Source organism: Panthera uncia, chromosome B1 (genome assembly GCF_023721935.1).
Source record: "Panthera uncia isolate 11264 chromosome B1, Puncia_PCG_1.0, whole genome shotgun sequence".
In the NCBI taxonomy this organism is placed as follows: Eukaryota; Metazoa; Chordata; class Mammalia; order Carnivora; family Felidae; genus Panthera; species Panthera uncia.
This window is the reverse complement of record NC_064811.1, coordinates 128169212-128182661: the sequence shown is the minus strand read 5'-3', so window position 1 is coordinate 128182661 and position 13450 is coordinate 128169212. Positions and strand designations below refer to the sequence as shown.

The 13450-nt window shown below is 39.7% G+C and overlaps 1 protein-coding gene across 3 annotated transcripts in view; it reads right to left on the bottom strand.

Moving 5' to 3' along the window:
• Positions 1 to 13450, bottom strand: part of TMEM131L (transmembrane 131 like) — a 169779-nt gene that overhangs the window by 81060 nt on the left and 75269 nt on the right. For all 3 annotated transcript variants that reach the window (XM_049632312.1, XM_049632310.1, XM_049632311.1), the window contains exons 4-7: positions 8072 to 8140; positions 3202 to 3325; positions 2043 to 2159; positions 533 to 643 (exon numbers count right to left, since the gene is read on the bottom strand). In XM_049632312.1, the coding sequence (XP_049488269.1) occupies positions 533 to 643; positions 2043 to 2159; positions 3202 to 3325; positions 8072 to 8140 (421 nt within the window). The remainder of the gene's footprint in view (positions 1 to 532; positions 644 to 2042; positions 2160 to 3201; positions 3326 to 8071; positions 8141 to 13450) is intronic.

Genomic DNA, 13450 nt, shown 5'->3' with positions numbered 1-13450 from the left:
CTCAAGAAAGGCTAGGAGTAGGGAGAGGGGAAGAGAGTAAGACATTCCTGAAAAAATATCATTACTAGTGACCATAGCAGTCTGTCTTCTTGAAAAGCAACCTGGCAATATTTAACAAGCTCTATAAAATGGTTCATGGTCTTGAACTACAGACACTCTCTTTACAAAATATATCCTGAGGAGACGGGTAATCCAAAAAGGAAATAAAAAAACTTATAAAACATGTACATGGACTAATGGTAGTAATAACGAAAAACTGGAAACCCTTCAAATGATCAAAAACAAGATAAAGCCAACTATAACAAAGCAACACTATGGACTATACAGCCTTTCAAAAGAAGAACATGGATTCCACTGACACATCAGGATTTTTTCAAAAAGCGGAAAATAGTAAAATCCCAATTCTAAAAGCTGGTGAGTTTAACATCTCTAGCAATCCTATATAAAAAGGGCTGTAAAAGATACATAACTTTAGAAGACTACAAAGTTTGGCGTTTGCTAGAATTCAAAATAAATCCACCATTAAAATTACCTGGGTTTGTGAAAGCTGAATGCTCTGAACCTGTGGGAGCAGAAAATAAGCATTTGGTAGCTGTTTTGCAGACCCTTCTGTAGAGATTCTTCGAGTGCCAATTCCAGATACCTTCAGAAAAAAAAGAAGTTAATTACTCCTCTATTTGTTTTGAAACATATTTGCCGTAATATTAAAATACCTTTCCAAAGGCAATCTGTATTCACCACCTTGACCTTTAACACGGTATTATTAATCCAGGGGCACCCAGGTGGCTCAGTTGGTTAAGCGCCCGACTTCAGCACAGGTCATGATCTCATGGTTCGTGAGTTCAAGCCCTGCCTTGGGCTCTGTGCTGACAGCTCAGAGCCTGACGCCTGCTTCAGACTCTGTGTCTCTCTCTCTCCACCCCACCCCCCTGCTTGTGGGCGCACGCGCGCGCTCTCTCTCTCTCTCTCTCTCTCTCTCTCAAAAATAAATAAATAAATTGTTTAAAGACTGTATTAATCCTTGGGGCACCTGGGTGGCTCAGTCGGTTAAGTGTCTGACTTCGGCTCAGGTCATCCTTGGGGCACCTGGGTGGCTCAGTCGGTTAAGTGTCTGACTTCGGCTCAGGTCATGATCTCACGGTCCGTGAGTTCAAGCCCCGCATCAGGCTCTGTGCTGACAGCTTAGAGCCTGGAACCTGCTTCAGATTCTGTGTCTCCCTCTCTCTCTGCCCCTCCCCCATTCATGCTCTGTCTCTCTCTGTCTCAAAAATAAATAAACATTAAAAAAAAAAATTAAAGACTGTATTTATCACCTTCTACGAAAGAAAGTAACAAAAGTTGCCACATTTAAGCTCAATGTTCCTCATTGTAGCAAAGCTTTTCAGATATAGACAACTTTTCCATTAGGGAAACAAGTGTTAAATGGAATCCAATAATAAATAATAACGAAAATGATAGATCTTGGCTTGATGCTACATCGTATTAAATAAGTCACAGATACCACATAAGATAAAGATTCCTAACTACTTTTGTGAACAACGACAAAAAGATTCTTCACTCTCCATCCCTGGTGCCTTGATATCAATAGTAAGTTCCCTGAGAACTGGCCCCCAAACATGCAATCCTTGTCCCCTGATCAGAAATATTCCCGAGCCTAGCAGGGACGAAGGCAAAATCAGTACAGACTGCCTTTATAGCTCCTCCCTCTGGACTGCTCATGAGGTGAGGGCAGAGAGTTCTGAAAGTACACTCTATTTTATAACAGAAATAGAATACGGTAGACTTCTGTGTTTTGTTCCAATGTCCTTCAGAGATTCATGGTGAGAGTTACAGCTCTGTACTCTGAGCCAAAGACAGTCCCATGTGTGTGGCATGGGATGCAGAAGAAGGGTGAAAGCTGGTGAGTTTAACATCACTAACGATCTTATATTCTAATAACATAAGTCAGGTGGCAACATTTCCAAAAGTCTTTTACAAAACATCCAAACCCCTTTGTTAAATCAACAACAAAATCATGGGACAAGAGGGAAAAACTTACTTACATGATAGGGAAGGACTCCATACGAGGAGGTATTAATAAATAAAGAACTTTCAATGCTTCCTTCTTCAGTAGGTAAGAAAATAATTCTGAAGGACGTTTTCCCCATTGCTGGAATTACCTGAAATAAAGGTACCAAATTAGCCATTGGGAATGGCCCTCTTTAAAAGATGTCTTTCAGAGACTTTCTTTTTGACAATTTCTGTTAACAGATGTCTGCATATCTGTACCCTTGATTCAGAAGTATCATGAATCCTTAGGAATCCCCCAAATGGAACAAAATCCAACAATCTAAGAAGGTATCGAAGGACATACCACAGACTTATAGCAAGGCAGCTGCCGAGTGCTTTCACTTTGGATTGGGAACCCTGTGCCCTCACATCCTTCCTTTTCCCTCCTCTTCTGCACCCACATGCGTTCAACGGCCTTTATCGAACACAGTTCTAACCTTACTTAAGTAGAAGGAGCCACCGATGTACAAACCTGGCAATACCTAATAAAAATCAGGAGCTGCATTTATCTGGACAATCATAAACAGAATAGTGGACCTCCTCTTACACCATTTCCTTGGTCTTATATTTAAAAGAAAAAAAGTGTATCAGGTAGACATCAGTACACTAAATAAACAAATAAATAAAACCCACCAGTGATTGGGATCTTCAAAGACCACTGAAATCTAAACTACTAGAAGACCAGGGTCTGGAGCTCTCTGTTACGGTGCGAATTAACTTTATAAGGAGCCATTCACTGCCTCCTACTCCTACACTTAGAAGGAGTCCAATTCTAGTCAGTGTGCCAGGCAAAGAGACCATGACTATAAAACTTGTATTAATTACTAAATGCTTCAGCATTTGTAGTCATTTCAAGACACGTAATACTATATTTCTTTAACCATGAAAAAGTCCTATTAAATACACAAACATTATACTTTGTTTAGACTCTAAACTTTTTTTTCCATGTTTTTTTTCCATGTAGATACCAAGAGCCACCAAAATTATGAACAACTGAAAAAATAAATGTTAAAGCAAACACACAGAAGGGAAGAGTTTGGGTAGCAGAAAAGGGGGAGACAGGGAGCAGAAAGTAAAAACTTCAGGCCAAAGAAAGCAAGAAAATCTGGCAGCCTGCCACAGCATAGTTTCCAAGAGTACATCAACACTTACCCTGCAATGAACAGGAGGCACATGAAAATGTCTAGCAGCTGTAAACACTGAATTCACCACGACCTCACTATCCCTACTAGGGTTATAAGCATAGAGAATCTTTGCTGCAGGGTGACCCAGGAACCTTGGAGGGGAACAAGGAGAAAAAAAAACCAATGTATTATGTGGTTCTAAATATAGCTATCCATCCACCCATCCCTCCACCCACACACATTGTATATATACTTTAATCCCAGAAAGCTGTTGATGTTCGTTAAAGTTAAAAGCAACAATTATTAAATCCTGTTATTACTAAAACATTCAATCCACAAAAACTTTTTAAAGAATCCTGTCTTTTACAAGACACATTTAATGCCAACCAATGGTAACGCCTCACTGACTTTTGTGTTAGAAGAATTCAACACACATGGGCCATTAAATGCTTGCAAATACTCAGAGTAGGAAATAGGTACTCGCTCTGATTCAAATGAAAATATGTTTAGGTAAGAAACTGTACTCAGAAAAACCCAGTTTTTTTAGGGTTTCTTCTCTGAGTAATAAGTTTAAAGAGGCTTTCCAGGGGAATGGATTTCAACTCACAAAGGGACTTTATCAAGCCTTATGAAAGGAAAACTTAATTGTTGCTAAAGACCATTCTTCTGAGAAAAATGAAAATTCAGCAGCACTTTCTAGCATTGCTCTTATCCATTCAAATCATGAGTCTTGTAGAAAACCCTGATGAAAGCTTTGGCTCCTCCCTCCACAAACGGGCACACACAAAAGTTTTACACACGGCTCGAAAACACTTGTGCACTAAGGTAAGAATGTCTGCTTTCCAGCAAACACCCTGAGAAGGACGCCCATGTTAATTCTTTCTTTCCTCTGCTTTCTATCCACAAGGCTAGCAAAGGAACTGCAAGGGAACAGAGAGCACTCTCTGGCCAACCTACTGCCATGTTCCCTGGAATCATTTACCTCTGATTCCTACTGCCCAATACCAAATTCACTCCACTTAACTCACACTGTCATAAACAGAGAGCCAGTGAAAGTTTCACTGAAGCCATTTCTCCAGTTTTAATGCCCTCAGTAGCAGAGACCCAAATATACCGCTCTCCTAAATATGGCCTAGAAATAAAACTATATTTTAAGTTCAGCAAAAATTCATCTACCTTATGCTTGAGTTTCTCTGATTTTATTCTGACTTCTCTGATACTAAGAATTGTGTGTTTTAAGGAAAATTAAGTGCGTGCTGTCTGTCTTACGTGTAACAGTGGGATTTCCAAACTATTATATCACTGCCACCAAATCTCTCACATTCTTCTTCCAGCTTTCCTCCTCCTTTTTTTCAAGATTTTATTAAGTGATCTCTACACCCAACATGGGGCTTGAACTCACGACCCCAAGATCAAGAGTCGCATGCTCTACAGACTGAGTCAGCCAAGCCAAGCGCCAACGCCCCACTACTTTTAATCACAAGTCTTAACTGAAGGTTTAATACAGCCAATGTGTTATTTTCAAAAACGGGTTCTTTACACCCAGTGATAAATAAAATATACATCAGTGTGATCAAAACCTTGATATTTTTTTAGTGTTTGTAGCTAATACGACTAAAAATATTTTAGACTACCATGAGCACAAAAGGTCACCTCAGGGAGTCCTGCTTGGGGAGGATGGGGCTCACATTTGTCTTTTCCTTCCATTAAATTAAAAAAATAAAGACTTCCATGGTTTTAGGTTTTAGGTAAATAATACGATTCAATCAGCAAAGCTATTAATACTTGTCCTCAAAGCTTTATCTCCCATTCATATCACTGGAATATAAGATTTTTAGTTCAAAAAAATACAAGTGTTTCCCAGACGAAAACACATTAAAAAATCGTACTGCAAAACTGCAACTCTAGGGAGCCCAGTGACTGTGTTCCCCCAGAAACCTCACCAGACCTGACCCAGACCTGGTTACCACTGGGCTATTTTTATTCTATGTTTTTTAATTCTATTTTTAAAAGCGTTATGAGGATAAGAATTTCCTTCACTAGTGACAACTGGAAGGTACTCTTTAATTTAATACTACAAAAGAATGATTAAAATCTTTTAGAAATGATTAGTACTTTTAATCTCAGGACCAGCGGGATATTAACCCTTAACAACAAATCCTACAAAGTGGATTGTAGGCAGAAGGCAGCTGCCAGAAGGCAGCTGGATAACACTCTCCTGGTTCTGCAACCCAGAGGAAAACCAAAGCTATGAAAAAGGGATGGGGTTTGCCCAAGGTCAACTTCAAAATAAACAATAGCAAAAGCTGAACAAGGGCAGTGAAGAAATCAGAAGGAGGACACTTGGGCTGAAGTTTGAATCTAATGCCTACAAATTAGACCATTTGTTAAAAGTAAGGTAAAACTTGACTAATTTTAGAAGTGTTCTAATTGACTACAGTTTGTTATTGAGGCTTTTTTAAAACTTCAGCAAAAATAATTTATTCCCTTAATCATATCCTAGATCTCGCTTATTAAAAAAAATAGCATGGTATGTGCTGACTTAGAAATGAGAAGACAATTCTAAGATTTATTCTGTTACTTCTAGCAAAATGCCCTTGGGCAAAATACATTACTTCTTAGCAAGAAATACATAAGCATCTGTAGTCCATGCTCAAATATAGAGATATTTGAAAATCTCACACAGACACACACGCACGCGCCTCTCTGTATGTGTGTGTGTCACTCTCTCAGATAATACCTACCTCCACTAGTCCACTATCCTTCTAGGATTGATATAAAACTCAACTGACAAGAGACATGATTGTGCTTTGAGAACTATAAAGTACTACATACACAAAACTGCATCATCCAAAGATGATTCAAGTCTAAAATGTAGTAACCTTTTTGGGGGTGCCTGGGTGGCTCATTTGATTAAGTATCTGACTCTTGGTTTCAGCTCAGGTCATGATCTTGCAGTTCGTGAGTTTGAGCCCCACATCGGGCTCTGCGCTGACAGCAGAACCTGCTTGGGATTCTCTCTCTCCCCCTTTCTCTCTGCCCCTCCCCCACTCGCTCTGTCTCTCTCAAAGTAAACTCAAAAAAAATTTTTTTTAATGTATAAAGATTTTAAACATTTGTTTTTCAACCTGCTTCCAGTTATGGGGACCAGAAACTGATGCATATGGCTAATTAACATATGTTGCTAATACATCTATACATTCATGTGCATTGATCACAGGATTTTTATCTTACCGAAGAGTAAACATATTATAGATAGCCAACATACTATGAACTGGAGTTGTTATCCTGATCTAATTGTACTTACTATATCCATCTTATTACATCTACCAATCTGTAATATATATATTTTTAAAAGTAGGTCCTGCACTGAAATTTCTTTTTACGATAAAGACTGTTCACAAAAGCGATCTCTCAGAATTTGCAACCAACGAGGTTTTATTATAAATTCAGCTTTGAACGTTTCTTTACCTAACAGTAAAGGTGTAAAAAACTCAAACACCAAAAAGCAGACACCTCGAATCTTGTAAAATCAGCAAGCTCCCCTCCACTTTTCTCTCTTCTTCCTTTACAGAATCTCCTTTAAAAGCTCAACAAGAAACTTTTATATTTAAAGTTCATTCTTCCTTCACCTTAGGGCTAATCTTTTGATGATCAGAAGGAAAGAAGGAAATCCAGATGAATAAAGGAGGGCACACCAGGAGACCACCACTAACTCACCCCAGATGCTCTCCTATCACCACGCCTATTTCATTCACATAACTTCTCTTGTAACTCAAATAAGCTCTTCGTAAAACTGATGTTCCAGGCTGCTGAAATAAGCAGAGCTTTGACACCTAAAACACTCTTTTACTTCCATACCTGAAACTCCACTCACGTGAAATTGCATCTATTCAGTTCTGCAATATTCTGCATCCGGGGAGTTTAACATTTTAAGTTTCAAACTTCAAACGCTTGTTAAGTGTCACAGCCAACTAGAGTCCTTAAGTCCCTTCTGCACAGTGTCACCATGCTCTTTATTTCTCCAAGTTCCCAGATTAGCCCCACAACCAACACTCAGATCACATTCCCTTCATCTTAACAGTTCTTAACACAATGCACTCAGCTCGTGTGCTCTTCTCCACTTAACGTCTTTCCAAAGTCTTAACTGTGGTAACTAATGTTTGTACATGCAATTGTAAATCCCACAGCATCACAAGCAGTAAAAATAAGCAGATGAATCTAATTAAAAGAATCTAGGGGCGCCTGGGTGGCTCAGTGGGTTAAGCGTCCAACTTCAGCTCAGGTCATGATCTCATGGTTTGTGAGTTTGAGCCCCTCATCGGGCTCTGTGATGACAGTATGGAGCCTGTTTGGGATTCTCTCTCTCTCTCTCCCTCTTTCTCATTCTCTCTCTCTCCCTCTTTCTCTCTGCTCCTTCCCATTTGCGCTTGTGCATGCTCTCTCTCTCTTTCAAATAAAAAAAAGAAAAGAAAAGAACTCAGAAACCATCAATATTTAGTGTTTTCATTATACAATAACCTGATTTGCTATAGAAAAACCAGGAGTTAATACTGACTTCTTATCAAATTCTAATCACTATAAAATATTATAAGGTATATTTATTAATAACTGAAGAAGTAGCTAAAACAATCTTACACTCTCCTTTTCACAAAAATATTCCTTTTAACAAGCCCCAGAATCAACATCCCTTATGTTATTAATATACTTAAAATGTATTCAACTTTTTATATATATTAATATATTTTAAGTATATATATATATATATACACATACATATATATACATACATATCTATATGTACATATAGATATATGCATACATATATATAAAATATCCTGAAAGCAAATAATGCAAATAATACAAGTTATTAAAAATTACAAAGAAAAGATACTTACTGAATTCCAAAATCTAGAACTGATGGCTGAAAATGTAAGCCCTTTCCACTAAATAGTTTGTCTGAGAAGCTAAAAAAGAAAAGACAAGACAGATTATTTTTTGTTGCCATTTTGAAACTTGAATGCTGAGTTAAGAGTATACACTTAGGCCAAGGGCTCTCACAAGATATAATTTTACTCCCCTATTGATGAGTCTGAACTAGATCTTAAATGTAAAAATTGAATTATTAGAAGTCTAATACAATTCTATACTTGCAAAAATTTAAGATACTTTTAGATTATGGTTAGTATAACATATCAAAAGTACAGATTCTATAAGCATTCAACAAAAATGAGGAAGCAGTTAATTTTTAATATACATTTAATTTAGGTTTCATTTATGGATGAATTCAGATAATACAACTATTTTCATAAACTCCAAATCAAGACATACATGTAAGATGACTGGGGATGAGGGGTTGAAGAGGGAAGGAGATTTGGCCTCTAAAGTTGTAACAGGGAAAGGATGGGAGCAGAGCCAGGGATGCCCCTGAAGGCTGAAACCATCCCCAAGTCCATATTTTTAAGAACAATCATCACATAAAACCTCACATGGCAGGTCACATCTTCAACAGCTATTAACCAGTTATGATGATTTTTCTTTAGAATCAAGACACATACCAAATTAACATACCAAAAAACAGAGTAAAATAAAAATATATGTATAACATAATTAACATAAAAAATATATATACATATACATAAACATACTTAAAGAGAAAATACAAAATATGTGTGATTGTACTTGTATTATGTGTGATATATACAACAAAAAACTATCAATGCTTGTGACATTTTAAAAGCCATGCAATCCAAAACTATTGAACTGGAGAAGCCCCTAAATGCAACAAATGTAGCTATTTTCAAAGACTCCAGCAAGCTTTCTAAAATGCAATCTTTCCACTGTCTCCTCCCACCAACTAGCACTGCACCAAACGTGGTCCCAAGATTGGTCCAGGAGTGGACATCTGAATTTCAGAGCTGCTGGCAAAAAGAAGCTTTGTGACCTTCAGCAAGCCCATCTCCCATTTTTCTTGAAGGTGCAAACAATACAGAAACCAGAAAACCCCTTCCAAAATCCTCATATCATAGGAAGGATCCTGGCTGCAATCTTTCCTTCCTCCCTCCACTTTTCTGTCCTTATCTAAATCAAAGTGACATCTCAGTCTCCACCTGCCCAATTCCCACCTTTCTACTTGCGTTGAGCTTGAACAGATAAGAGGTATGTTGTTTACTGGCCTCCTAGGACAGGACTAACTCCATGACGATGTACAAAAAGACCACTAACACACCCAGTTGCCTCCAGAAATGTTTTCAAGAGCCCCAGGAGGTGATGGATGCAAAGAAGTGCCAACATCAAATGTACCACAGCCACCCCGCTCCAGATCGAGCTGGCCAGGATTTAGCATTCCAGAAGAAAAGGAAAACAGGCAACTTCACATGCCAAAAATTATCTTAGAAGAGTCAGGGTACTGTATAAGTAATAAGTAAAACAATTAATGATAGTCTCTTCCTGCGTACCAAAAGTGGATTTATCATCAGATTTCACACCCAACTTCTGCACGAAGGCAAGGTTTTAAGGATTTAAGTAGCTCACTTGAGATCACATAGCTATTAAGCGTCAGAGCCAGAATTCCCATGCAGATCTGTCGAGGCCAGAAATATGAAGCTGGTATGGAGTCGGGGCCTGTCCAAGTTCACCAGACCTACCCAAGGAACCAAGGCACTCCAGCGGTTGAGTGAGGGTTTGAGCTTTAGCGTGCAGACAAACTTGGGATGCCAGGCCCAAAGCCACTACTCTCCAGTCCTGAATGGGTCAATCACTCAACTTCTCAAAAGTCTTAGCCTTACTATCTTAAAATGAAGATGACAACAGTATCTACCATATAGTTATCCTGAGGTTAAAATGAGATAATAATGCCTTTGCTTCGTGCCTGGCACATAGTTAAGTGCAATAAATATTAGATCATGTTACTAAGAGGAAGACTGTCATCTAACAAGAAAAGTAATGAGAACAGATGGAGAAGCCAATTAAGCCTGAGTCAGAGCTGACCTGGGGATTTAAAAGTCCCAAATGGGGAGCAGTAATTACCTCTGAATAGAACAGATGAAATATAAACCTGCACCATCTCATATCATAACAGAGATTTTTAAATCCCACAATCAGGAAGTTTTACACATCCAACAAAAATCAGATATGAAAGGTCCAACCTACAGCAATAAAACTAGAAACAGACAGACTGTCTCTAACTTCGAAGAAAACTCTATTTCAATCTCATAATGGAGAAGTAAAATCATGTCAATATTTCTTCCTAAAAGTCACAGAACAGATTCATTTTTCTCTTTGGTCAGTTTCAGCTCACTCGACTTTACAATTTGGAAAGGAGAGCAAGTTACAAGGGTAACATCACTGTCTAAGGTTAAAAAGTTAGTACTCGTAGATAAAACCATTTTAGATGTAGACACTGCCCTGGAGAGTATTCATACACAGGCACATGTCCTCAAGTATTTGTTAAAGACTTTAGGGGGAAGGGGGCCTGGGTGGCTCAGTCAGTTAAGCGTCAAGACTCTTATTTCAGCTCAGGTCCTGATCTCAGGGTTGTGGGATCAAGCCCTGCATTGGGCTGAGTGTGGCACCTGCATGGGATTCTCTCTTCCTCTCTGTCCCTCCCCTCCACCTCAAAAATAAATAAATAAATAAATAAATAAATAAATAAACATAAGGCACAAGTTTTTAAAAAAACTTTAGGGGGGAAAAGCAACAAACTGCCAAAAATTAGTCAACTACCAACACGTATTCTCAAATATCAGTGGTAGCTAAGAAATTATACTGTGTTTAAAGACGCCAAGGTTTTCACTTCCAAATCCATGACATCAAAATAACTTAAGCCTTAAGAGCTACAGCAATAAAAGACAAAATTCCTTCCCTTTGCTCCTTTCATTCAAAGTCAGCATTAACCTTTTCGCATGTGTGCCCTTAATACTGAGGATGCTTCTTTTACATCACAATTCACCTGGCCTCTTTCCCTCTTAGGAATTCCCTTTGTCTGGCATAAAATAAACTCAGACATCTTGTAAAAACAAATTAGAAAATTATGCCACATATTTCTAATGTGTACCCTCCCCCCCCCCCCCGAAGGTAATTATAAGGAAAAGCCCTTTATTAGAAGAGAAAGATAAAAGAGGAACCATTTTTCTTCTATTACAGGAGGGAGGCATAGGAGGAGAACAAGAGGTGACAGTAATCTGAGGTGCGGGGGCTCTTGTTTATATGGACCCCACCCCACACACTCTCTTAGCCCTTCTAAACACACCCACCAGCCGCAAAGAGCTGAATCTTTACTCAGCAGCAGGATATGTGGATGAGGAATCTACATATTATTTGGAAAGAATATCATCACCTAAGATTACCTGACTTTTTTTCTTTTATCATCTTCTCTTTTTTGGAAACTTCAGCTAACTTTTTTCTTTGTATATAAAACAAAGAAACAGGGGGCGCCTGGGTGGCTCAGTTGGTTGAGTGTCCGACTTCGGCTCAGGTCATGATCTCACGGTTCGTGGGTTCAGGCCCCGTGTCGGGGTCTGTGCTGATGGCTCGGAGCCTGGAGCCTGTTTCAGATTCTGTGTCTCCCTCTCTCTCTGACCCTCCCCCATTCATGCTCTGTCTCTCTCTGTCTCAAAAATAAATAAATGTTAAAAAAAAATCAAAAAAAAAAAAAAAGAAAGAAGAAAACAAAGAAACAGTTTTTTTAAAAAAAGTGGCTGGTATAAGAGAAAAGAAAATTTCTCTGGAAATTAGAAGAGCTTGGTTCAGGTCCCAGATATGATATGAGCTCCCATGTGACACCAGGCTTCTGTTTTCTCTTCGACAAACTGAAGGAGCTGGACCAGACTGCATGGCTCCGGGATCCTTAGAAGGGCATTCAGATGCCTCGACTCCTTCTTCCTAGGAAAATTATATCTATTTGCTGATATCAGACACACCCATTAAAAAATTTCAGTCCAGTGACTTCAGTAGGGAATGAATTAACTATAACCAACTGTTTAAGCCATTCAGAAATGTTATCTAACCAAATACATCATTCCAAACACAATGCTCCACCTCCCTGGAAGGAGCAACAGGACCCAAGGACTGTGGACCAGGCCTCAACGGCTCATGGCCATTCAGTAAGGACTAGCTGCGCCAGGGCAGGTGACCAGCTCTAGGAAGACCCTCCCCTCAAGGTTACAATCCAGGAAGCCAGACAAGGCTCAGATGCCAACAAACAAAACTCATAGATCAAGAAAGTTCAAAGTGAGGGACAGAAAGCTCTGAAAAAGTCAGGAAAGGCTTAGGGTGGGGGTGGGAGGGGGCAGGGGCCTCAAGAAACAGTCACCACAAATGGAAACTGAAGGGAGGCCACTTGCAAAATGAACAGCAGCAGGGAAGACACAAAGGCTAAGGAAAGCACAGGCCGCATCTGGAAAACACCATTCAGGTAAGGAAGACACACTAGAAAGTTGGGGCGGAGTCTCTGACTGGTGAAGCATATGGCAAGGGAGGTGAGCCTGAACAGTGAGGACAGAAGGGAGCAGACAGGAGGGCAGCCAGCAATACAGTCTTACTGGAGGACAAGGACATTGGGCTGGTGCACGAGCCAGACGCTCACCACAACACGCCATGAAAACAAGACTCGTGCACCGTGGCTCTGCACTGGGTCTTACCCCTAAAGGAGCCTAAAGGTTTGACCAATCTCTGGAGGACACTGCAAAGTTCCAGAACAGGGCCTGCAGAGGCTGGTATAGTTCTTTCTGAACAGGTAAAAAATAACTTCACCTTCCAGCAAGGGTTTGAGAAACAATGGTGGCCACCTACAGAGAAGATGGAACTGTCTGGTTTTCCACATTCCTAAATGCACTGGTTTCCATTTGCCTCTCAAAGCCCCAACATCTCCAGCTGGCTGTCTTTTACATGCAAACTCTTCTAATACCTCCAGAGCATGGCCATGACCAGGCTTTAGCCACTGGATGAGTACAAGGACAAGAGGACTGGCTTCCCACACAGTCCACAGACCCTCTTCTGCCTCAAGGAAGGTAACAAAGTAGACCATAGCAAAATAATACCATAGCCTAGACTCTGAAGTATTCGAGGAAAGACATGTTACGCTAATGAGCTACTTACTGGGCTGTTCTCCTTAGAGTCAGGAGAATGTGAGTGCGCACCAGAGCTCAGTGCTGGGACTGCTGTAAAAGACCCACAGAGTCCACAAAGGTAGAGATTTGTGCACTGTTAATCCCCTTGGACTCTGAGAAAACACACACACACACACACACACACACACACACACACACACACACACA